This window comes from Podarcis bocagei, assembly GCF_964188305.1.
Source record: "Podarcis bocagei genome assembly, chromosome: Z".
Taxonomy (NCBI): Eukaryota; Metazoa; Chordata; class Lepidosauria; order Squamata; family Lacertidae; genus Podarcis; species Podarcis bocagei.
In genome coordinates this window covers 10,829,163-10,855,133 of record NC_138140.1, presented here as the reverse complement: position 1 = coordinate 10,855,133, position 25,971 = coordinate 10,829,163, and the positions used below count along the sequence as shown (strand labels likewise).

The 25,971-nt window shown below is 44.3% G+C and overlaps 2 protein-coding genes and 1 long non-coding RNA gene across 5 annotated transcripts in view; 2 read left to right on the top strand and 1 right to left on the bottom strand.

Moving 5' to 3' along the window:
- Nucleotides 1-1,203: 1,203 nt before the first annotated feature.
- Nucleotides 1,204-7,134, top strand: LOC308579155. Its single transcript, XR_014004320.1, has 3 exons — nt 1,204-1,251; nt 2,096-2,445; nt 5,001-7,134. It is a non-coding gene; the product is annotated as an uncharacterized lncRNA (long non-coding RNA).
- A 3,007-nt stretch (nt 7,135-10,141) lies between these two features.
- LOC308579244 (stomatin-like) lies at nt 10,142-23,805 on the top strand. Its single transcript, XM_081180095.1, has 7 exons — nt 10,142-10,402; nt 12,494-12,606; nt 14,737-14,809; nt 16,508-16,590; nt 18,369-18,572; nt 20,087-20,167; nt 21,360-23,805. The coding sequence occupies exons 1-7, from the start codon at nt 10,345-10,347 to the stop codon at nt 21,540-21,542; spliced, it is 795 nt and encodes a 264-aa protein (XP_081036221.1). The 5' UTR covers nt 10,142-10,344; the 3' UTR covers nt 21,543-23,805.
- The window catches only part of GSN (gelsolin), a 63,233-nt gene continuing 60,946 nt past the window's right edge, over nt 23,685-25,971 (bottom strand). For all 3 annotated transcript variants that reach the window (XM_081180094.1, XM_081180093.1, XM_081180092.1), the window contains exons 16-17: nt 25,063-25,123; nt 23,685-24,091 (exon numbers count right to left, since the gene is read on the bottom strand). In XM_081180094.1, coding sequence (XP_081036220.1) covers nt 23,922-24,091; nt 25,063-25,123 — 231 coding nt within the window. In that variant the 3' untranslated portion in view covers nt 23,685-23,921. The remainder of the gene's footprint in view (nt 24,092-25,062; nt 25,124-25,971) is intronic.

Here is a 25,971-nt window from a genome sequence, read left to right as displayed (position 1 = left end):
CACTCTTAACCACTACACCACACTGGCTCTAAGGGCCTTATAGGCTGCATTCAGAAGGTCCCAGGTTCTCTAGGTAGGGCTGGAGAAGACTTCCTGTCTGGAACCCTGGAGAGCCACTGCCAGTCGCTGTAGACTGTACTGAGGTAGATAGACCAGTTCGGTCTATAAAAGGCTGTGTATTGCAGTGTTTCCCAACCACTGTTCCGCGGCACACTAGTGTGCCGCGAGATGTTGCCTGGTGTGCCGCGAGATGTTGCCTGGAGGGAGGCGGGCGAGTCGGGCGGCGAGAGGCGGGGCGGCAACGGCGAGGAGAGGCTGCCCAGCGCGGGGCTCTCGCCGTCTGCCTGCCTGGCTGCCTGCGAGCTCGGCGGGCAGCGCCTCCGTCCGCAGCGCCCGCCTCACGGCTCTCATTCCCTGCCCCTGCCAAAGCTCACCCAGCCAAGCCGCGCTCTCCTTCCTGCCTCGCTTTGCTGCCTCCTCCCCCCCCACCCCCAAAGCTTGGAGTTTCCCCGGCAAGGGGGAGGGAAAAAATTGAAACTTACACTTTCGTGCGTCCCTCCCGGCGTGACGCTGCGCGCTGACGTCACGGGGCTGTAATGGTGGTGTGCCTCGAGATTTTTTTCATCAAACAAGTGTGCCTTTGCCCAAAAAAGGTTGGGAAACACTGGTGTAGACATTACCAGCTTAAAATACAACAAGGTCATTCTTTTTCCCAATCCAGATGGAAGCAGGTTTGGAGAGAAAAAAACATATCAAGATGCAGTATTTCATAAGAAACACGAGGAGGAATACGAATTGTGGCTAACGTATGTATACTGCCTCCCCAAAAAGCTGTGGGATGCACTGGATGCAGAGTAAATGGGAGTGCATGTGCAGTCTAAGGCAGCTTCCTCTGTTCCTACATCCCTGCAGCCCAATACACACAGAGAGATATTTGGAGAACCATCCAAAGAACCTAAATGATGGGCGAATCAGTATAGGGCCTGCTTTAACTATGAAACTTCCTATCACAAGATGCGGTGGTGGCCACCAACTTAAGCAGAGCACACATTATTGTTTGCACCCAGTAATCTCCCACTGCTGGTGTTTGAAGCCAAGTACAAATGATCTTACCTACAATTCTTAGGGGTCCTATAATGTCTTGGGAAATACTGCCGCTTGGTGCAATTTCCCTCAAACCTAATCTTTCATCCGGAGGTGTGTACAACCGTTGCACATGCTCAGATGCCAGTTTTGTTTAAAAGGAGTTTGGTGTGGTGGAACAAATCAGGTTGTTGTTGTTGTTAAAATTTCAATACTGTCCATCTGAGGATCACAGGGTGGTTTACAATATAAAAACACAAAAATACACACCATAGTAACAAACAAAAACAATACCACATACACATTTTAAAAGGCCATGGATAAAGGCCTGGGAAGAGAGAAATGTTTTTGCCTGGTGCCTCCCTAGTGAAAGCATTCCACATGTGGGGAGCCACTGCAGAAAAGGCCCTGCTCTCATGTTGTCATCCTCTGGACCTCTCATGGAGGAATCACAGGAAGAAGGGCCTCTATGTTGTGTGTACAGCAACATTAAAAAGTGACTTGAAACACACCGAGGGGCAAATGGTCTGTGATTCCTACATTACAAGGGGTTGCACAAAATGACCCTTAGGGTCCCTTCCAACTCTACAGTCCTATCATTTTATGAATGACCTCAATGTGTTTTAACACTCGTGTACGTAGCCCCCAGCATCAGAGACAGACAGTGTGGCTCTGAATACATTGCAAGCCTATTTGCTGATGAGCATGTCCCAGGTATTTAGCAACATGAAATAATCCTAGATACAGGAGAGCGTGGTTGAAACAAGTCTGCGTCCTTATGAAGCCAGTCTGTTCACATGCAAAACGGTGGTTAAGCTAAAACAAAAAGTTTCAATCTTGCAGCTGTGTCCCAAGTCAGGCAAATTGGAAGTGATATTGTCAATCTAGTTCTACAACAAGCATAGATGAACATCAGGTACAAAATGCAGTTTAAGGAATACTGCATGGCTGTTATGTTTATTGATCTGTTTTAAGACATTTATATCCTACTTTTCCTCCAAGGAGTTCAAAGTGACATACCTATTTCTCCTTCTCATTTTATCCTCACAACAAGCCTGCAAGGCAGGTTGGGCTGAGAGGGGACGACTGGCTCAAGGCTGAGTCCTTGGATACTTGAACCCTAGTATCCTGGGTCCTAGTCCAACACTAACTGCTATGCCACACTGACTCTTGTAGAACCCTGGTGTGGTGGCTGTGCATTTGATGTCACCAACAGCCATTGCTTAGCAACGAAATGTGCATCTGTTTGAACTGAGGTTCTTGAGATTCTTGTATCCTCAGCACATACAGGGTTTAGAGAGATCTACTGTGGTGATCTTTGCTTTTTTTGTTGACAAGATGGCATCTGGCAAACTTCTGGCTGTAAGTGAATGTTGACATTTCTAGCGGACTTAGCTCTAGGGTCCAGAATATTGGCAACACAAACTTTGGCAAATAGCTATCAAAGAAAGGCAAGTTTTTGGAAGAGAATAATGAAGGCTCTAAAGGAAATGTTAGTATTATATATAGTTAGGGGTGCCAATTTGAATGAAATATGGGGGCACATACTTGATCACATGACAGTGTGTGTGTGCGCGCGCGCACACACACACACACACACCATTTGAATGGGAATGCTCATCAACTCTGGGGGGAGGCTGGCCCCCCTCTAATCTAGTTTAACATGGAAAGGAAGAGACAGAAAAAGAAAAATATATATTCAGCCAGTGCTGAATATATATTCAGGGGTACACATACCCCTAAACATTTTGTGAATCTAAGTTTGGCATCATTGAGGGGCAGTATTTCAATATGAGTAGGAAAATGAGGTACCCCTAAACATACTTTTAGGGGGGAAAGCACTGTTTTCAGCCACTGTCTTGAGGTGGTGGTGATGACGGCAGTCTAACAACATTTAGTGAACCAGAGCACTGCCTATATGCTGGCTTCTTGTCCTAACAGTAACTTCTCTGGGTCTCTCCTCAGCCCTCCCTGGAACTTCCAACATCCATGCTGGGTCCGCTTGTGGGAAAATGATTGCTTGTACATAAGAGCATGAGCAGAGTTCTTATTATTGCAGAGTGATTTTACAGCACGAGATATTGCTAAGAGCATGATGAGCACGTGAACACCTCATGCTGTCCCAAATGATTGGTCAACTAGCATGGCCTGATGCTTGCGTGGTCTAGTGCGATGGTCCTTATCTGCTGAGAGAGAACAAATTGCTTTGCTTGTATTTTGTATCTTTCTGACTTCACACAATAAAGGCTGTGCTGCAGTAGCTCTAAAGGAGCCAGAGCAGCCATATTTCTTCAACCTATCTTGGTGTGAGACTGATTTCTTCGGATGTCGAGCTGGCACTCGACATCCGCTGGTGGCAGTTTCATGCCTTTGTGCCTTGGGTCCTGACATGGAATGCCACCAGCAGGCTGCACAAACCCTCTGAAATATCCTGCCCCGGGAAAGAAGGTAAGCCTGGAAGGAATGTATTGCCTGCAAGACCGTAAGCCCAAGGATTACAGAAGCACAGAATAATTGTTGTTATTGTTTTTTGATTTTGATTTAAAAACAACAACAACAACAACACCCACCTTGGCAGAGGGGAGTGATTCAAAAAGTAGCCTAAAGAGGACTGAGTGGAGCCATGGAAGGTTGAATGCTTGGCAGGGAGGGCGGGATAGGAATGGAGTGGTTGAAATCCCGAAGGCCAGCACTCCAGACTGCAACGTTTCGTTGCATGACCCAGCTGTAAATACATTCTATTTAAAGTGACTACTTCCCCTGCCCTCGTGTTTACACCACAATGGGATCTTAGGGCTCATCCACACTTCCACTTGCCCCGTGCCTTGAAAACACGGGTGCAGGTGGGTCATACGGAGCTGTGGACAAGCCCTTATGAGCTCTGTCCGAAGAAGGATGGGACAACACAGTTTGTTAGAACTTCAAAGCCTTTAAGGGGCCAACAACCCTCTGGCCCCAAGACAGGCACTCTTCCTCCATTCTATAGGCTCTACTGCCTGGGGGAAATGTACCACCCGTCTGGTAATACGCCACGGGGGGGTGGGCATCAATTTACCATCACACACACAGATTTTAGGAATGTTGTGTTGTGTGTCATTTTCAAGGTGGCTTTTAACTGCTTTTAATTTGATTTGAGGGAGGGCTAGGGGGCACTGTGAGACGCAGGTGGTGCTGTGGGTTAAACCACAGAGCCTAGGACTTGTCAATCAGAAGGTTGGCGGTTCGAATCCCTGCAACGGGGTGAGCTCCCGTTGCTCGGTCCCTGCTCCTGCCAACCTAGCAGTTCGGAAGCACGTCAAAGTGCAAGTAGATAAATAGGTACTGCTCCGGCGGGAAGGTAAACGGCGTTTCCGTGCGCTGCTCTGGTTTCGCCAGAAGCAGCTTAGTCATTCTGGCCACATGACCCAGAAGCTGTACACCGGCTCCCTCAGCCAATAAAGCGAGATGAGCACCGCAACCCCAGATTCGGTCATGACTGGACCCAATGGTCAGGGGTCCCTTTACCTTTACCTAGGGGGCACTATTGTCCCGGATGATGGTTTGGACACCGCAGCTTCTCTCTGCCCCCAGGTCAGCCTTGACCCAGGGAAGGGGCAGCCTCAGCTGGGCGCCCCACAGCTGCTCTCCTTCCTGACCCAGGGAAGGTGGAGTTGCAGCTGGGAATGCAGGACACACATGGCAGGACACGCAGAGATCTTCACCCTCCGTAGCCATCAGCCCCCGCCTCTGGCAGGGAGTGAAGAGAATGTGGGGGGGCGAGGCTATCTGGTTCACGGCCGCCCCCATGTTCTGTGCCCGGGGCCATGTCCCCCATGCCCCTCCCACGCCACACCACAGCTCATGCTGTGAGTTCTGAACAAAGAAATCTAGTGGGCTACTTGGGTTTTACGTTGCTGAAATTAGTCCCTTTCGTACAGATCACCTGCAGTGGCCGCAAACCAGCAAGGTCAACATCAGAGGATCTGGAACTACAACCATCCTCTGTGGAAGACAGCAACTCCGGAAACAGAAGATTCCATGAACGGCTGTCATCTGCGAAAGAGACCCACTGATTATGCCAAGTAGACACCTCTGCCCTCGAACCAAAAAATTGTGGTGACTTTGAAACCTTGATATACAACTGTTAACACCTCCAGCCTTTGTTTATTTCGCATCAATTGCCCACTTTTGCCAGTGGCACACACACACATGAGCATGTCTTCCCCCGTTCTGCTGGACCCGCATGTCAGCAATTGCACATCAATTGGACACTCCTCAAATGGTTGGTGCTATTTTCCAGAACACTGATTGTATGTATGTATGCTCTTGTTGACCTTTATTATTATTATTATTTCAGTGTTCTAGTTTTTTTGCCAAATCTTTTTTATTGATTTTCAATTTTTTACAAACAGGCCACTAACTGAACCAAATTTAACATTTTTCCAAAGAAACACCAGTTTAACATTTTTCCAAATCTGACTTCCCGCACACCCTCCTAGATATGTCAATAGTTCTTAGTGCTGCATCATATTCCCCAATTATTTCTAGTTTGCCTTCAAACATTGCAAATAACCTTCCAGTACATTATATTTTCTTTTTAAAAAAACAACTCCTTTTCAAACAGCTATCAATCAATTCCTGCACATATATTAAATTAACATTTTCCAATTTCAGGGAGTGAGGTTACTTATCAGATTATCAATCCCTGCTGAATTATTGAACAATATTACCGGTATATAACATTAAATAAAAATTCCTCTCCTTTCATCTGCGTGTATAATCTTCTTGCTGCTCAACTCCCTTGTCCCTCGTCGCATTTAAATGGGGGTCTTTTTCTTTTCTTTTTTACAGCAGGAACTCAAAGGTCGACCATCTCGCTTGGTGCATTTTCCAACCAGCCCATAATAATAATCATCATCGGCGGCGGGGCGGGCTAACCACTTTCTCCTTCACAGTTCAAGTTCTTATTACAGTCTCTCCCCGAGATCCGAGGCACTCGAGCAGATTTGCCCCACCGTTAAGACTTTCCAGCTCTCTGTGCAGAAAAATCTGCTCCTTTCTGGCCGGTTTGCTTTTAATTCCTCCATCATAAATTGTCCAACGATCCAACAGTCCAAATTTTAATTTGCTTCCTTATAGTTCATTAATAGTTTTGTCTTCCTTTAATCCCATCAATCTGAAACCTCCGGGTATAGGGCGGTATATAAAATTCAATCAATCAATCAATCAATCAATCAATCAGTCTTAATAATAGTAAGGAGGGGGTTGGGGTGGAGGAAGGAAGATGGCGTCGAGGTAAGACGCTCACCAGAGCTGCACAGATTCTTTTTTAATTACATGACGGGGATTGCTCGCGGCTGGGCTTTCTATTGTTCTTTTTCTCGGAGGCAAGGTTTTTATATGTTTTATGTGCTCCGGCACTTAAGGGCTTTTAATATTCAAATCTAGTAAGGGAATGGTGTTTCTCTCTAGACATAACGGTGCATGTATAACTCAGAGCAGCCTTCCCCTTCCTCCATTGTTGCAGCAGCATCCACGTTATCCTGAACCTCATCGTCGCAGATTTCCCGTCCCGTTTTGTTTAAAAACCCTCACTTACATATTTCCATAGTCAAGGGGGGCGAGGAGAGAGATTCTGAACCCTTACTTTATAAGCACATGTTTACATCCTTGCAATCATAAACGTTAACAAAAATAATAACAAAAATAATCTCCCCACCCCACCTTTTCCAATAAAGGTTCCCCTTTACAGTATCACGTAGCTGCACAACAAGACAACGGCCCACACCAGTGTGGTTAACTTGACCCAACCTTACCCCCCCCCCCCCAGCATACAAACAAGCCACATACTGCAATCAACTGAACTTAACCAACCAAATCCTTGTAATCATAAATGTTAACAAAAATAATAGCAAAAAAAGCAACAACAGCCCCTATCTGCCTCCCTCCATCTTTTCCAATCTCATCCATGCAGGAATTGCCATTCAAGCCTTGTGCCTTTCCCCCCACCTTGTTATATGTATTTGTATCTTTTTATTTCACAAGATTACAATAAATTCTTTTTTAAACAAACATTTAAAAGCTTGTACTGTATTGCTAAGATTTTCTGTGGATCACAGCAGATGCGGGGGGGGGGGAGGGGAGGGCAGGACAGGAAAGACCACTTACTTTACATCACAAAACTAGGACAAAACTTTGGCATCAGTTTGAAGGAGATCATAAAAAATTGGATTTTGGGATGTCAATTTATAACCCTGGGTTGAGTATCAAGTACTCCATTGGGGGATGGCACAAAACACATGGTTTGCAGCACAAAATGAGCACAAAACATTGGTATCAGTTGGGAGGGGATCCAAAATTTTGGGGTCACACTTTAATGAAACTTTGATGTGAGACCAACATGTTGCAATCCTACATGCTTACTAATGAGTAAGTCGAATTAAACTTATCTGGACTTATTTGATGAGTAAATGAGTTTAGAATTGCATGGTGGGGTGTTTCGAGCCCACAAGATTGTTCTTACAATAGTTATAAGGCAATGGTTGCAGTCTTACTTTGAAGTTCCTGTGTTCCTTAAAGTCAGTTACACAATGTCGTGGGAGGTTAAAATGCCCCCCGTTGGATTTTCAACATTTGTCCTTTACTTTCTTGGGCTCCATGATCACTGCAGATGGTGACAGCAATCACAAATTTCCCTCCCTGCCGGGTATGGAAGAGAGGGAATGAAAGAGAAAAATAATTGAATTATATTTACTTCCAAATGTATATGTCCTTTTCAGCCCCTCCAGAGAAGCCTGGCCAAGGCCTCCAGGTGTTCGAGTGGCTCCTAGTTATCCTTTCATTCATCTTCACTCTCTTGACTTTTCCCTTATCCATCTAGCTGTGCATAGAGTTAAGAATGTTCCTGGTAAATAGCATTCCCCAAAAGAATAGATGCATTCCTTACTTAAACTGAATGCTCACACACACAGCTGAGCACTCATATCTTCTTTTTTCTGAGCACTCAGATTGAAGCATTTTTTAAAAAGTGACTCTCCCCACCCCGGTTATACCAAAAACCACTTAGGGCACCTTCAGACCCTGATATTGCGAAAGATTGCAGGCACGAGGAGAAGGGGACGACAGAGGACAAGATGGTTGGACAGTGTTCTCAAAGCTACCAACATGAGTTTAACCAAGCTGCAGGAGGCACTGGAAGACAGGAGTGCCTGGCGTGCTCTGGTCCAGGGGGTCACAAAGAGACGACTAAATGACTAAACAACAACAACAACCCCCCCCCATTATTAATTAAACATAACTTGAATAACAGTATTATTCATACGAATGTAAACTAGTCCAAACCAAACATATGCCTGAGGAATATGCAGTAATAAAGAATTCTATGTTTTCTCTCTGACAACTGGTTGAATATCCTGGAAATTACCATTCATATATTGAAAATTAAAGTATGGGGGAAATGTAATAAACAAGATATGCAATTAAGCAAATCAAATGTTCTTCCAGATAGGTTGGTAAGACACAGATGGTTGCTTTTTAAGTTTGCTGTAGATGTATGTCTATTAAACACATGCCAAACCAGTGTGAGATTCCTGGAGTTCTGGGGCTTTTACCCAGGGTTTGGTTTCCTTTGGAATGAGGGATAACGGAGACAGTGGTGTCTTTATGCAATATGGTTTATTTACACATATACACAACATGAGCCTACGATTGAGGGGTTCACAGCATTAACACCTCAAGAGAGTATTGCTTCTCCCATAGCCACAGCCTTGAATTCCTACAGAAATTAGGCATGGCTCTGACTACCTGGCTTCCCAGCCTACAGCTTGCTTCTACCTTTCAGGCCCCATCACTCAACTGTCAACTCTGGGCTTTGTCTTTCTAACTACCAGCCAGTTGAGGGAGGTTGGCCCACCCATTTGTTTTCTGGCACAGAGCCACTTTGTTACCTTAAAGGTAAAGGGACCCCTGACCGTTAGGTCCAGTCATGGACAACTCTGGGGTTGTGGCGCTCATCTCACTTTACTGGTCAAGGGAGCCGGCGTACAGCTTCCGGGTCATGTGGCCAGCATGACTAAGCCGCTTCTGGTGAACCAGAGCAGCACACGGAAACACCGTTTTACCTTCTTGCTGGAGTGGTGCCTATTTATCTATTTGCACTTTGACGTGCTTTCGAACTGCTAGGTTGGCAGGAGCAGGGACCGAGCAACGGGAGCTCACCCCATCACAGGAGTTTGAACTGCCGACCTTCCGATTGGCAAGCCCTAGACTGCGGTTTAGACCACAGTGCCACCCGCGTCCTCTTCGTTACCTTAAGGTAAAGGTAAAGGGACCCCTGACCATTAGGTCCAGTTGTGGCTGACTCTGGGGTTGCGGCGTTCATCTCGCTTTATTGGACGAGGGAGCCAGCGCACAGCTTCCAGGTCATGTGGCCAGCATGACTAAGCCGCTTCAGGCAAACCACGGAAACGCCGTTTTACCTTTCCGCTGGAGGTAAACCTATTTATCTACTTGCACTTTGACGTGCTTTCGAACTGCTAGGTTGGCAGGAGCTGGGACTGAGCAACAGGAGCTCACCCCGCCGTGGGGATTTGAACCACCAGCCTTCTGATGGGAAAGTCCTAGGCTCTGTGGTTTAACCCACAGCGCCACCCGCGTCCCAGTGCCACCCATGTCCCTAATTCTGTTACTTTAAGGGCACATAATTAGGCAATTACCTCACCAGAATAACTATTCCAGGTACCGGTATATGAAACCTTGCTTATATTTCAACATTTGCTGGATCCAGGGATTAGAAAAGTCTCAGGCATACAGCCTGTGGTTGCAGGGCTGTTTTGTGCTCTAGGGAAAGGCACAGTTGCACACACCACCAACTTTCTAACTTCAGTTAAAAAAAAGAAAAGAAAAAAGATGTCTGATAGAAAAAACCGAAAAGCACAAAACTTGAAACTACTAAATTTATTTTAAGTTGCAAGGCTAAATGATCTGTATAAAACTGTGCCCTTTAAAGGTCAGTCTGTACAGCACCCTTCTGAGGCCTGGTGGACCTAATGATACCACGGGCCTGGTAAATGGATATATATCAGACTGCTAAGAAATCCGTGTGCGGGCAGAACGAAGCAGCCGAGGCCTCGGAGCCTGCTCATTTAGGACCTGGGCGAGTAACTGACGGATCGAGCGTTGCTGGAGCAACCGCTGGCGCCCCGTCCTCGAATCGAGCCGGGCTGTGCAGGAATCTTGTTGGGTCGGTTAGTGCGCGCGGAGCTGGTCAAGTCGGTAGCCCTCATGACAGAGGGAGAGAAGGATGTCTCCGAAAAGACGGAAGTCGTCGATGCTCCTCCACGTGAGCGACTGGAGGATTTGCAGTTTGGGGCAGGCGGGCCGGGCGGGCGGGTTTGCGTGTGTAAAGATCTGGGGAAGTGTGTAAAGATCTGGGAAAGCAGTCTGCTTTCTCTTCCGTGAAAAGCTCCTCTGCTTAGAAACCCAGGCAGGGCTAGAACCTCCCGCTCTCCCTCATCGCACGGTAATAAAGCCTAGCGTGCCTCTGAGCCTTGCCGTGCTTCATCGCGACCAAAAAGGGCCTCGCCGTTAAGGAGAAAGGAACTTTGTTGTGAAAGTGGGCTTCTCCTTGAGGTTTTCTGCCTTCCCCAAGCGAGAGGAACCCACGTCCTCACTTGTTCTTCCCCTGTTCCTGTTACTTGCGGCGCCGCGTGTTAACTATAAAACCAGGTTACCCTTTAAGCACGCACATAGTTTGTCTTTCTTATTTTTATCTGTGGGATACTCAATGATAATTTTAAGACAAGTTTAAGAGTGCACCTGCTCTGACTCCATCCAGGGTGAAACAGAGGGAAGAATAACGGTTTCTGAAGATGTGCAAAGTGTCCCCCTAATCACTGATCTACTACAGTCCTCAGGAAGGGAATTTATTTTGCTGTCCTCAGGGAATGGCAGCAGCCTGAAGGAGAGACTATGGAAGAAGTCTTTTCAGAATAGTTTGAGACCGCTTACAGTGGTGTCCAAATTTGAGAGAGCCAGATTTGATGAAGTGAAGAGATGTGGGGGCTGACCGAAGGGCCAACCAAAGTTGTTGACCTTTTTTAAGGATTGGAGTTGTTGAGCTTCTTTTAGGATTGAAGTTGTTGAGGTTTTGTTTTGTTTTGTTTTTGTTTTTGGCTTTTACCTCACGAAATAAACTGCCACAGGGGCTGGATTAAACCAGTGGCGTAGCGTGGAGGATGCAGGGGGGGCCGGCCGCACCGGGCGCATCATCTGGGGGTTAGGGTTAGGGGGCGCAAATCCACGGGTTAGGGGGCGCAAATTACTTGCCTTGCCCCGGGTGCTGACAACCCACGCTACGCCACTGGATTAAACCAATCAGCGGGACGGATTAGGCCCCCGAAACGGACTTTGGATGTGCCTGGGCTTTATTTGAATGCTGTAAGGAAAGTGGATCGCAGCCTCTTGGGAGCTGGCCACCCCGGCATATAAGAGTAGAGTTTATAGGCTAGGGTTAGCAGCTGCTTTGAGGAAGTGAAATCCCACTCCACAGTGCTGGGAGATACTGGATTTCCTGGTAATATTTTGAGCAACTAGCTGACTGGATGAAGGATGGATTGATGGTGTGCTCTGAGTACAGCAAAAGTTCAGCGGCAATAAATTAATTTGACTGGTAGATTTGCTGGGTGTTGATTTCGCTATACAGTGGTACCTTGGGTTACATACGCTTCAGCTTACAGACTCCGCTAACCCAGAAATAGTACCTCGGGTTAAGAACTTTGCTTCAGGATGAGAACAGAAATTGTGCTCTGGCGATGCAGCGGCAGCGGGAGGCCCCATTAGCTAAAGTGGTATCTCAGGTTAAGAACAGTTTCAGGTTAAGAACGGACCTCTGAAACAAATTAAGTACTTAACCCAAGGTACCACTGTACATTTAAAACAGTACCGTACCACTTTAAACAGTGGGCCTCCTCACCTAAATCCTTGGAAGTGAAGTTTTTTTAGGGTGCTGAGACTTGTCAGGAGGACCCTTTCCCCCTTCCAGAGCGAAATTGTCCAAGTGGCTTAGCCATCCATCTTTCCAGAGAACTTTTGAAATCAGTACAGTTTTTTAATCAAGGGTTAAAACCAGCGCGGCTTTGAAAGGCTCAGCCCGCCGTCTTGATTCAAAGTGGCATGCAATGGTGTCCAAACATAGACAAAAACCTGCTCTGTGAGCCATCATGCAGAATTTGGTTGTGATAGCACAAATGCACAACAAGCAGGCAGCCTCATAAACATGGCATTAAGTAAATGTATATAAAACACACAGGTGCAATTAATTTATGGGGATCACAGAATTTCCCTCCCTGCCAGATATGGAAGAGAGAGGGAGAGAATGAAAGAGAAAAATAATTGAATTATATTTTCTTCCAAATGTATATGTCCTTTTCAGCCCCTCCAGAGAAGCCTGGCCAAGACCTCCAGCCAATCGAGTGGCTCCTAGTTATCCTTTCATTCATCTTTGCGCTCTTGACTTTTCCCATATCCATCTGGCTGTGCGTAGAGGTAAGAATGTTCCTGCTAATAACATTCCCCAAAAGGAGATTAGATGCATTCCTTACTTAAATTGAATGCTCACATACAGCTGAGCACCCGGATTTAAAAGTGACTCTCCCCACTCCGGTTTTGTGGAAGAGATTCAAGCTCATACAATGAAAATAAATGTGCCCATCTGGTGTTTTATCATAGTTGTATTCTGCAACTTGCCCTTGACACAAGGGCTGCAAATCCCATTTCACCCCATTGTGTGCACTGCCTGCCGCCCCTGGCCAGGCCACCCATCTTCACTGACACTTTTGCTGCTCTGCCTCTGCTTCTGATGAAGATCTCTCATGTGTCATGAGATATTGCCAGAAATTAGTGCTGATTCCGGCAGCAGAGGTGGCAGGGCAGGGTGTTAGTGGTGGATTTATTCTTAGTTACAGTGGTACCTTGCAAGACGAATGCTTCGCAAGACAAAAAACTCGCTAGACGAAAGGTTTTTTCGTCCGCGATTTGCCTCGCAAGACGAATTTCCCTATGGGCTTGCTTCGCAAGACGAAAACGTCTTGCGACTTTGTTAAGCTGTTTAAACCGTGCTTCGCAAGACGGAAAATTCGCTAGACGGCAAAAATTGCGGAACGAATTAATTTCGTCTTGCGGGGCACCACTGTATTTTAGTTATCTGTTTTTATCTATAAGTCACATTGAGTCCCGTCAAGGAGACAGATAGGGTAAAAACAAAGTAATAAATGAAAAGTTGTTTGCAATGCCTCCCCAGTGCAACTGCATTATTGTTGTCTTAAGGGGCTGTAGTTCAGCAAAAGTGGGGTTATTTATTTATATGTATTTATTGCACTGATACCGCATCTTTTTCCCCCTTCAAGGAGCTCAAGGTAGCATATATGGTTCTCCCATCCTCATTTAATCCCCACAAGAACCCTGTGAGGTAGGTTAGCCTGAGAGGCAGTGACTGGCTCAGGATCACCCACTAAGCTTCATGGTTGAATTAGGATTTGAACCCTAGTTTTCAGCAGGAAGTTAACAAAACACGGTACTGATTAGTAATGAGGCAGTGTCGCACCAGCCCACCACAAATAGTGTTTCCACAATATTAAAAGCAGGGTTGCATCTAGCCATCATGAGCATCTCACAATGAGCACAAATCTTTATTTATTTATTTATGAAATTTATATGTCACTCTTCCTTCCAGAGGAGCCATGGGGGTCAAACAATAAGTGATAAAACAAAGCAAAAATCTTGAAAACTAAAGGCAATTCTAATGTAGTACAGATGCAGACCAGGGACTCTGCTATTGCAGCTGCAAAGTTTTAAGTGTGTTGTAAAGTGCAGGATACAATTGTGATACTAGACAGCGATGGTGTGCTATGGCAAATTCAATATATTTTTCAAAACGTTTTTAAAAAAGTATTTTCACAGCATTTTTTATATACGTCTAGATAGCAAATTAGGAAAGATCTCAAATTAAAAGGCTTTTTGAAAGAAGGACTTCTGTAGGTGCCAAAAAGACAAAGACAGCACCTGTCAAATATTCAAGGGGAGGGCATTCCAAACGGCAGGTGCCACAACACTAAAGGCCCATTTCCAATTGTTGCAGGATGAACCTTCTGATGAGGTGGCATCTCCAAGAGGCCCTCCTCACCTGCATAGCTCAGTCACCAACTGAATATATAAGGAGTGGGACAATATTTTATGTATCCTGGCCCCAAGCTTATATAGGGCTTTATACAGCAAAACCAGCACCCTGAACACAGCCCACTAGCTAATTGGTAGCCAGTGCAATCCTTTCAACAGTGGGGTAATGTGTTGCTAATATCCTGTCTCAGTGAGCAGTTGAGCCACTGTGTTTTGCACCAACTGCAGCTTCTGGACCAACCTCAAGGACAGCCGCACTGAATTCACAATACAAAAGGACATCTGGAGGACCCCTAAAATGCCTGTATTGCTGCAACTTTCTCCTATTCATTCATTCATTTATTTCATTTATATACCGCCTTTATTTTCCAAGGACCTCTACATGGTGCACATGGTTCTCCTCCTCCCCACTTCGTAAAAGGTGCAAAAGCCCCACAAAAATAGACTGAAATGTACAAGATGGAAATCAACCTGTGACTCCCCACCCCTTTCCTATAACAGGTTGTCTATGAATACGAGCAAGCTATCGTTGTAAGACTGGGGCGCATACAAAAAGGAGGTGCAAAAGGGCCAGGTGAGGGTTTCATATTATAGTTCCAACATGTGACAGAACGTTAATGCTGATCAGTTTCATGGGAATGTCCTGAAGGCTTGTTGCGATTTTTCATTCTTCCCCCTGACTGTGGTTAGGTCATATATTCAAATCGCTGCTTTAAGAATCATGGCTCCCCCCAGAGAATGCCGGGAAGTGTAGTATGCTACAAATCTCCTAGCAGCTTTCAGCATTCTTAACAAACTACAGTTCCCAGGATTATTGGTGGGTGGGTGGAGCCATGATCCTTACAGCGGCAAGAGAGTGACCCTAAGTGTATGGTGTGGATGTGACCATGAATCTGCCAAAGGAGCTTTGGGCTGGTACTTCTTGGGCAAGAGTCACTCATTTGGCCTCAATCAACAGGGCTACCAACTCGAACCTGCACCCAGTGGTGATTGGTGCCCATTAGAAACAGTAGGATGGAAGACAGAGAGATCAACAGTAGGTGGCACCAGAGCCAGGGAACTAAAGAGTCAATGTTGTTTAAACTCCTGGTGGAACAATGCTCAATAAACAAGTGACCTGGGAGTGCCCCAGTTTTTAAATGAAAATGAAATAATAGAATCATAGAATCATAGAATTGGAAGAGACCACAAGGGCCATCGAGTCCAACCCCCTGCCAAGCAGGAAACACCATCAGAGCACTCCTGACATATGGTTGTCAAGCCTCTGCTTAAAGACCACCAAAGAAGGAGACTCCACCACACTCCTTGGCAGCAAATTCCACTGTCAAACAGCTCTTACTGTCAGGAAGTTCTTCCTAATGTTTAGGTGGAATCTTCTTTCTTGTAGTTTGGATCCATTGCTCCGTGTCCGCTTCTCTGGAGCAGCAGAAAACAACCTTTCTCCCTCCTCTATGTGACATCCTTTTATATATTTGAACATGGCTATCATATCACCCCTTAACCTCCTCTTCTCCAGGCTAAACATGCCCAGCTCCCTTAGCCGTTCCTCATAAGGCATCGTTTCCAGGCCTTTGACCATTTTGGTTGCCCTCCTCTGGACACGTTCCAGTTTGTCAGTGTCCTTCTTGAACTGTGGTGCCCAGAACTGGACACAGTACTCCAGGTGAGGTCTGACCAGAGCAGAATACAGTGGCACTATTACTTCCCTTGATCTAGATGCTATACTCCTATTGATGCAGCCCAGAATTGCATTGGCTTTTTTAGCTGCCGCGTCACACTGTTGGCTCATGTCAAGGTTGTGGTCAACCAAGACTCCTAGATCCTTTTCACATGTACTGCTCTCAAGCCAGGTGTCCCCCATCTTGTATTTGTGCCTCTCATTTTTTTTGCCCAAGTGCAATACTTTACATTTCTCCCTGTTAAAATTCATCTTGTTTGTTTTTGCCCAGTTCTCTAATCTGTCAAGGTCGTTTTGAAGTGTGATCCTGTCCTCTGGGGTGTTAGCCACCCCTCCCAGTTTGGTGTCATCTGCAAATTTGATCAGGATGCCCTTGAAATGAAGGCAGTGGAGGCTGGTCTATTTGAGCCAACTTCAGTTGGCCTGCCATCTTGTTTATAGCCTCTCCAGAGGGTGGCAGCCCCAACTTCCGCTGGCATGCAGCCCCCCGAAAGTTGCCTACAAGGGAACATGGCCCTCGGGCTGAAAAGGGTTTCCTTACTGCTGTGATACGACCTCTTGTGAGTTGAACGGTTGTCATTTCTGTTCATGCAGGCATCCATTTCCTTTTGCCTTGCACAGACACCCTTATCAGAGTGGACATGAGGACAAAGTCATTTACTATACCATTCCAGGAAGTAAGTAGTCCGCTTCCCAGGCTTACTCCCTTCTTCTCCTGATGGGAACTAGAGTCCACAGTTTCCTCACCCCTGCTTTAACTGGGCCTTAACTGGACAAAAGTCCTAGAAGAAATGGGATACATTGAACTATTTGATAGTGAGGGTTAAAGAGGCTCTTCATGTGAACTAGTTCAATCTGCTGGATATACCGTACTTTTCCATGTATAACACCCCCCCCCCATGTGTAAGACGCCCCCTATTTTGGGGGACTACAAATGTGAGGAGATTGTCCAGAGTTGTTGAACTTTTTTGTGGGGGATTGCACAGAGTTGTTGAGCTTTTTAAAGGGGGGCATTGCCAAAAATAACTCACCCACCTGGCCGACACTAACACTCACGCGTGTTGCAACAGCCTCCTAATGTCTGTCCCCCCACTGGCAGAAGCAGCCTATTGCCCTCCCAGTTCCCTCAGCAACACCCAATCAACACCACCCCTTGCCACAGAGACCACTAACACACTGAATACCATCTCTGGCTCACGGCATCAACCAGTGCAACGTCACCCATAAGCACTATCCATGTATAAGACGACCCCCTATTTTAAACATAAATTTTCAGTAAAAAAACCATAGTCTTATACACAGAAAAGTACGGTACAACTCCTACTTGACAGCCCCAACCAATGTTTTCTCCCTTTCTCATGATGCTAGAACTTGGGGATGTCCGGTGAGGTTGAATGTTGAAAGAGTCAGGATAGACTTCTTCACACAGCACATAGTGAGACTATGGAACTGACTCCACCAAGAGGAAGTAACAGCCATCAACTTGGATGGCTTTAAAAGACAATTAGACACAATCATGGGGGATAAGGTTATCAGAGGCAGTATATGTATTTGCATACCAGTTCCTGAGAATCACAAGTGAAGAGAGCTGCTTTTGTGTTCAGGTCCTGCAACCTGGGCCCTGCAGTTGTCATCTGAGGCCCTTCTTCAGGAGCTCTGGAACATAGCATCATTACGTATTTTTAGGTGCTGGAGAAAAGCATTTCTTTTCCACCAAGCCATTGGCTTCTAATTCTTTGTGGCCTCTTTGAGTGAGTGCAAGGTTTTAATGCTGCCTTTAAAAAATGTGGTTGTCTTTTAGATTTTTCTTTGCTCTGTTTTATGCTGGTCTTACTGTATATGTTGCTGTGAGTTGCTTTGAGTTACATTTGTTTTAAAAAGTGACTAATAAGTTTAATTAATAATAATAATTGTTTTGGGGGGAGAGTACTAGATTATATCAATATTACTTCTTAGAGGGGGAAGCTAGCATTGTTAGAATAGAATATTATTTACTTCATGGTATTTTATTAATTGTATCCATGGAATTTGACAATTAGTGATTGTAAATGGATTCTCTGTGCCCTCGCTGTGACTAAAAGACTGATATTGATGCACTGGAAAGATGAATTTATGGCTCCCTTTAATCAATGGAAGCAAAACATGGCAACTCTTGCAACATGTGAATGGATGTATGAATAAATATATTTGGAAAGCATTTATAAAAAATTTAATAGGTTATAAATAGATCTATATGTATTAGAATAATAATTTCATTTATATACCTTTGTATTAGACAAGTATAATTGTAGTGGGGGATTTTGTATTTTTAATGCATATTTATTTCCTTTTTCACTATATCTTGCTTACCCAAAATATTTTCAATTAAAAAAAACCAAAACACTTTACATCTCTATCATTCTTATATGTTGGAGCTTTTCTATTTTTCCTTACCTCACTGCTGCTTCTCCCTTAGATTTTTACCAAAGATCCAATGACTGTGGATGCGGATGGTGTGATTTATTTCCGAGTGCAGAATCCCATCCTTGCTGTCACAAATGCCACTGAAGCAGTCATGGCCACTCAGCTCTTGGCTGAAACCACTTTCAAGAATGTTTTGGGGAGTAAGAACTTATCTGAAATCATCTCCAACCGGGAACAAATTGCACATACTATACAGGTATGGCTAAGCTGTGGTTCCCAACCTGGTGCCCGCCAAGGCCTTCATTGGAGCACCCCACCCCCCGCAAGGCAGGTGCCTCAGACTCTGAGCTTTTCATTTTAAAAAAAGTCTCTAGCCTTCTAGAAAGAAAGTTATGAAGCAAAATGTGCAGGCCCCCTTCTAAGTATTGCTGTGAACTGAACTAGCCTGGCTGCTCCTGCCTATCAGTGTTTCTAGCCAGTAATTGAAGTCAGAGCTCTGATTGTTAAGTGAGTTGTGTGGACACCAGGCAACAGAAATCCCTGGGGTCCTAAAGAGCTCCGGTTTTCCTCTCCCCTTTAGCGCACTTTTCCTACTTCTGACTTATTTTTTAGAAGTCCTTGTAGTTTGCCCTTTGCTAGCAAGCAGGATTCATTTTTCTTGTAGTGCATTCATCTGCAATCAGGTGTTTCCTAGAGGTTATTTCCCACAAATACTCCTACAAAATAAGTGGAGGGGGATGTTAAAGATTCCCATAATCAAACAGCAAATGCAAAATCTGAAAACTTTGCAAAGAGACTTAAAGCATGTTTCTTGCTGTGCAGAGGCTGCTGTCCAGGTACTTGTTAAGAACCCACTATACAGTGTAATAAGCTTACAGTACAATTGTATACATGTCTATTCAGAAGTAAGTCTCTTTGTGTTTTAAAATAATATTTTATTTTAAATGTTATATTATTTTATTAACATGCAGGAAAACAAGATACATTTTAGTATAAGCTACATAGAAAGGAAAACAAAATCTAGTTACAGCAAATAAATTTTGAAGTAATGTTAACTTTCTGGACAGGCATATGATAAATACCTTCATTAAGGGATTTACTCAGGTAACTACATCAAATAAATATCTGAACAGATTTCTAAAATTTGCCCATTTTTCCATTTCAGGGTGTGGGGGTAACAGAATTAAGAACTCTATAAAGGAGGTATGAACACAGATAGAACTCAGATCATCCAAATCCACTAAAAGGGACCGTCCCTGTCCCTGCACATTAATATACATTACAAAATCTTACCACACACACACACACACACACTTTGGCCTGTAAGAACTCTTGATTTGAATGTCATTTTTTTCAAGTAACACTTGAACAAAGCTTATACCATGGTTAAACTATGTCTGATCTTTACTGAGCAATTTGCTCTAGGGCTTGTTTGTTCGTTTGTTTCAGCTGCGAGGTTATACGACCATGAGCTTTCATCCTGATTTACTTGCATGGTGGTTATGTCTTCCCATTAGTCAGTCATTTATCTCATACATTTTAGTGCATTTAGACGCCACTTTCCTAACTGCAATATTACAGTTCTTAAAATGGATCTGTTGTGCCAGGGTGCCTTAATCCACTTTAATTGCAGAAAACCCAAAATATCTAGTGTGTGACTTAAGTCCTGTTCATTTGTTCTGTTGAGTTTTATGGGTCATGTAATTGCTATACAGTATGTATAATGGCTGATGGCTGACTACTATATTTCCCTCACATTTTTTTTAACAGACCACACTGAACAACACCACAGGTGACTGGGGCATAAAGGTGGAGCGTGTGGAGATCAATGACGTGAAAGCAAAAGTAAAGGTAGGAGTCTCTGTATCTACTGTGTGTCACTTTGAAGCTGTTTTGTGGAAAGCAACAAATAGATGGAATAATAGCATGTTAATAATAGCCTGTTAAGATGGTGGGACTGTCACTTGGAAAGTGGTGCAGCCGCAAAAGAAAACTAAGGCTGGGTACACACAACATGGAGTACTTGCTTTTTCCGCATAGTCCACACACATTTACTAGGGCCCAGTTTCCTTGGAATGAAGGTTTAGAGGAGGCTGTGGTATCTTAAGGATATATAGTTTTATTTACACATATATGCAACCTGAGCATAGGATGAAGGGGCTCACAGCATTAATACTGCAACAGATCTTGGCACAGAACAAGAGATGCTTATGTGTCCTTCGCCTTCTAGCTCTCTCACACTCCACCAACTGTGGCCTTTGTTCTTCTGACTACCAACTACGTGAGAGGAGGGTGTGGGAAAGGCCCACCTATTTGTTCTATAGCACAGAGCAACTTATTTGGATATGCTAAATTGTGGTACTTAACTAGCCAGCCAAAGCCATTACCTGGTCAAAGGAACTGGCTTGGCAAGCTTCTTTGGCAAGCTCAACAACTTCTGCGTCCGGATTTTCTCTTTTTGAAATATGGCAGCCCTCCCATAGAATCAATCTAGGTTGAGAGCAGCAGCATGTTGAGCAGGAATGTTTCTGGATTGAGAGAAACAACATTTTTGTGGAGGAAATGGCTTAGTTTGTATACAGCCAAAGATTCAATGGCATGGGGGCTGTTCATCTGGGGACTGTAGCCTCTGTGCAGGCCACCCCCTGCTTTTGAGGATCAAGTTTCTCTTAAATACTTCCTTAGCTGTACCAAGTCAGGTACTTAAATGACTACTTGCCAGGACAGTTATGTTCTACCTCCACTGTTGGATGGCAAAGTGGATTTATTGGATTACACAACAATGCTTTCCATGAAGCTCCCCACCAGATAGGAACTTGAATCCCAGCTTCAAAATACTGACAGTGTGGATCTTCCCACCCCCACCCGATGTTGCAGCTCAAAATAGTTTCCTGATAAGCTCTCTAACTCTTGCTTTTATTGGTCAAAACCAGAAATGTTATTGGGAATCCCCTGGTCAACAGCTCATCACTCAATCTGCACTATCTGGTGTTTTGCCAGGGCCTCAAATGGCTTGTTGGCCTTGTGATTTTATCTCTTTCAGGTCACTGTGGGAGAGAGTGAAAGGACCAGCCCCAAGACTGTGAAGGAATCTTCTGTTATCATGATTGAATCTCCCAAGTCTCTCAAGTTTCACTGCATGAAGACGGAGACCAGGACCTGTGAGGACGCCAGTGTTACCAATCAACAGACTGTCATCAATCAACAGACTGTCATATTCCACTAACAGTAGATAAGCTGCAAGGCATTGTGGGAATGAAGTGCTAACTCAGGACACTGATGCACAGGGAGATGCTCTTTCACAGGAGGCTAGATTCCTTTTAAGTGCATGAAGTGATTTTATTTATTTGCCTATTTTTAAAGTTTTACATTTTGTTGTTTCATTGCCCCTCATCCCAAAATATGAATAAAAGTAGAAATATGATGGACAATATATTCTCAATCTGCCATCCTTACACCCTTTCTCTCACCCCCAACATAGCGATACTTAGGAACATAGGAAACAGCCTTATGCTGAGTGAGACCATCGATCCATGTAGCTCTATACAGTCTGCACTGACTGGCAAAGACTCCCAAGGGTTTCAGAGAGGGCTTTCTCCTAGCCCTACTTGGAGATGCTGGGAATTGAATCTGAGACCTTTAGCATACAAATCATATACTCTACCACCAAGTTATGTCCTTCCCCTCAACATAACGATTCTGTGGTTCTGAAGAATAGGATGAATTAAATAGGAGCACAGGAATGCCTTTTACAGCATCAGACCATTTACTGGTAATGGCTCTCCTGCTGAACCCAGCGCCTTCTGCATGCAAAGCTGTTGCTCTACCACTGAACCTGATGTTTACTGAGCATTCATAATGATTTTCCTTGGTTCAAGAGTAGATATACATGTCACTGAAATAAAGCTATGAGCACTGGAAAAACAACAATACTGAAGTATCAGTTTTCTGTGTTCAGGGAATGAGGCATTTGGAGAGTTTTTCTCCCTCATCAAATATCTCTGATGACATCCTCAAGTTCTTCAGTTGGGGACATGTGGAACTTCTTCTCATGTTTCAAGCAAAATGTTGGTTGCATTCATTTTTCTTCCGTAATTTGTTTGAGAATACCAAGCAATGACTTCATTGCTTCTTCCAATGTCACTGATGTAGCTCTACAGACAGTAGCTGCTCCCACTTTGGAACTGGTGCCCTGCTGATCTAACTAGAGTTAGATCACGTTACAACTTGACAACTTGCACACGTTACAACTTGTCAACATCCTTCTTAAATTTTGGTGCCCAGAACTGGATATGGTACTCTAGGTGTGGTCTGACGATGGCAGAATAGAGAAGGACTATTACTTTCCTTGATCTGGACACCATAGTTCTCTTGATGCAGCCTAGAATACCTTTTTTATTTTTTATTTTTTGCTGCATCATACTGTTGACCCATGTTAAGTTTGTGGTCTATTAAGACCCCTTTTCATATGTACTACTGGCAAGCAAGATGTCCCCTATTTTATATTTGTGCATCTGGTTCTTCCTGCCTATGTGTAGAACCTCTCCAATCCGTTAAGGTTATATTGAATTCTGATTCTGTCTTTAGCGACATTGGCTACCGCTCCCAGTTGGTATCATCTGCAAGTTTGATGAGGGCGCTGATAGTTGCTAGAAAACCCCTATTCACCCTCAGACAGCAATAATTCAGAGTGGTTTAGCAATCAATCCCTCTTCACAGGGAACTTTGGAAGTTGAAGCTCTGTGAGGGGAATACCGGGTCTCCTAATAACTCTCAGCACTCTTGAGAAGCTACTGCTCCAACGATTCTTTGAAGGAAGCCATAACTGTTTAAAGTGGTATCGTAGTGCTTAAAATACACAGTGTGAATGTGGCCCATGTTGTTGCTAGAAGAACCCCATGTGATGTTGACCTTGGACTGCTTTCTGATGTTGTTTCTGGATAACCTTTAGACCAAGACTGTCTGTTTGGACTGTGCAGCACCAGTGACCCTGCCTGTGTTGGTGAGGACTTTAGCAAGAAGCTTATAAGACTCTACCACAAGCAGTAGTGACGACCACCTACACAGAGGGCTTTAAAAGAGAATTAAGACAAATGAGTGGAGGATTCCGCTACATTCTGCCTCCACTGTTGGAATTTGTATGCCTCTGAATACTAGTTGCTGGAAACTGCAGGAGGGGAGAGTGGGAGAGTGACTGCTGTGCTCAGTTACTGTTTGTGGGTTTCCCAGGGGGAATCTGGATGACCGCAGTGAGAACAGGACTTCTGGCTCAATCCAGCTGGACTCTACATATGTTCTTAGGATGATTCCTGGAAGACGCAGACCCCAGTGTCTCTCAATAAGTTTTATCTGAAGCCAACAAACCCTCTGAGTTTCCACATAAGCTTTATTAAAGACCATTTTCAAAGCAGCAGAAAAGCCAGTACAGTTCATGGTGAGATTCAGGTACGGCACAGCTACTTAGGCTATTTATTATTATTATTATTATTTTTAAAAAAGAGTGACATAATTCTGCAGCTGGTGGTAGAGGAAAGGAGTAGCTCTTAAGAGGCAGTGAAGGCACCAAACTTTTATATATGTATTTAAAAAAGAAAAGCTGTTCCTTTTACACAGCCAGCTCGGCCATGGCCCTATCCAGAGGATCAGTGCTCCAGTAATCATCTTCCCAGCCAAGGAACCAGCCAGTGAAGGTGGGTGGTTCGAACCCTTGTCTGATGAGTGTGATGGGAGTTCTTCTGTCACGATTGGCAGGGTCGGTCTCAATATATCTCCTGGCTGTAAAGATGCAAGTGAAGACGGAAAAGAAGAGAACACAAGAGAAAAATGAGCTTCTTGCTGATATCCTAAGGGGGCAATCCCCTAAGAGGGATCAATAAGCTTTTATAGGCATATATGAGGACATGGGGAAGGACCCTGTGAATTCATTTCTATGTCTGAGGGTGGTGCAGAGGGTAATGACACAAGAAAGACTTTTCAATGGTGGCTCCCTAGGAAGCATGCCTGGTGCCATTGCTGTCTGTTCTTAGGTGCCAAGCTAAAACATTCTTATTTATCCAGGCTTCTGAGCCTGCATATAATGCTAGTACTATTCAACACACACCACTGTAGATAATTAACATGGCTAGCTTGGATCCATTGATTTCAATGGGTGTACTCTGAATAGAACATAAGTTGTACACAACTCTTTTTTTTTTAATTGTGAGGGTAGTTAAATGTGTCTGTGGCCTTTGTTGCGACCATCCTTTAAGTGTGGTGGGTGGGGCTTGTTTCATTTCGCTGTTTGTGTCTAATTCTAATGTCTCTGCTTTATTTTTCCCTGTGTATGTTGCTTTGAGGCACTTAAGTGCAAAAATATGAGTAATAAATGGAATAATAATTTTGAGGGGCTACAACAAAGAGATCTCCAGATGATGGATTGAGGGTCATTTTCAGATGGCTGTAGGGAATTTTTGGCCTTCTAGATGTTACTGAACTACAACTCCCATCAGCCCCAGCAAGCATGGCCAATGGTGATGGGGCTCCCATAATTCTTTGGGGGAAGCTCATAACTGTTTAAAGTGGTATCGAAGTGCTTTACATGAAGGGTGTGAATGTGGCCACGGTTATGGAATTCTTGAGAATTAGATCTTATGGTAACGCATTCTGCATGCACTTATTTCAGTGTGGCTTTACTACATGCTGATATGTACGGTCTGATTGGTCAGCGAGAAATTAATCCAGATTTGAGAGGTGTATACCCATCCTACCTGATGTTTGAGCCTCTGTCTTCTCCACCTCGTTTGCGTCTTTTCCAACCCAAACAAAGACCTTTTAAAAAAAAGGTAATGAGAAATGTTAACATCTGTATGTGCACTGTCACAGTGTGACCAACCACATGGTCCTGGAAAGCGTGCAAGCAGGACTTGACCATGGGTGTAGCCAGAGGGGTGTGGGAAGCTGCCCCCCAGATCACGTAAATAAATAAAAATACTTAACTAATTCACCAATCGCATCACAGCCCTCCCTAAAAAAAGTCCTGCCCCTTCAACAAAAATCCTGGCTACGCCCATGAACCTGACTGATGAAAACAGTCGTATCCCCACTTGTGATTCCCAACAGCTGGTATAAAGAAGCTTATTGTATAACTAGGGATGGTTGAGTCTGTTTTGGGGTCTCATTTTTTCCTGTCTTGTTTTACTCTCTGCATTTTTAAAGTCTTCATGATAGCTCATCAGCATCTTAGCGCAAGTTTATCCTAATATACACGTTTGCTTTTAATGTAATTTTGTCTAATATACATATCTTTGCAAGGTAGTTCCCCCCAATATTGTATGCTATTTTCACTAATTTTCAGGCACACTTCACCCCAGTATATACATTTTTGGACACATAACTTGGCTGGAAACCTGCGCTGCAAAATTCAAAGTGATGTCTCTTTTGAAGGATGGCTGTGTTTCAGTTTGTGTTTTGTTTCAGAAAGTGTGAACTAGATTTGCCTTCAAGTGTGACCTGAATCAAATTTCTCCCTCCCATCATTATAATTGAATTTATATCCCACTTTCTTATCCAAAGAGCTTAAGGCGGCGTGCATACTTCTGCCTTTCTTCATTTTATCCTCACAACAATGCTGTGAGGTCGGTTAGGCTGAGGGGCTGTTCCCAACTCAAGGTTACCCA

What these genes read in the sequence shown, in the direction of transcription:
- LOC308579244 (XM_081180095.1), top strand. Translation starts at nt 10,345, where the DNA reads ATGACAGAGGGAGAGAAGGATGTCTCCGAAAAGACGGAAGTCGTCGAT. An exon ending in AGTCGTCGATGCTCCTCCAC is followed by an intron (nt 10,403 to 12,493) that starts GTGAGCGACTGG and finishes TGTCCTTTTCAG; the next exon opens with CCCCTCCAGAGAAGCCTGGC. An exon ending in CCATCTGGCTGTGCGTAGAG is followed by an intron (nt 12,607 to 14,736) that starts GTAAGAATGTTC and finishes TTCCTATAACAG; the next exon opens with GTTGTCTATGAATACGAGCA.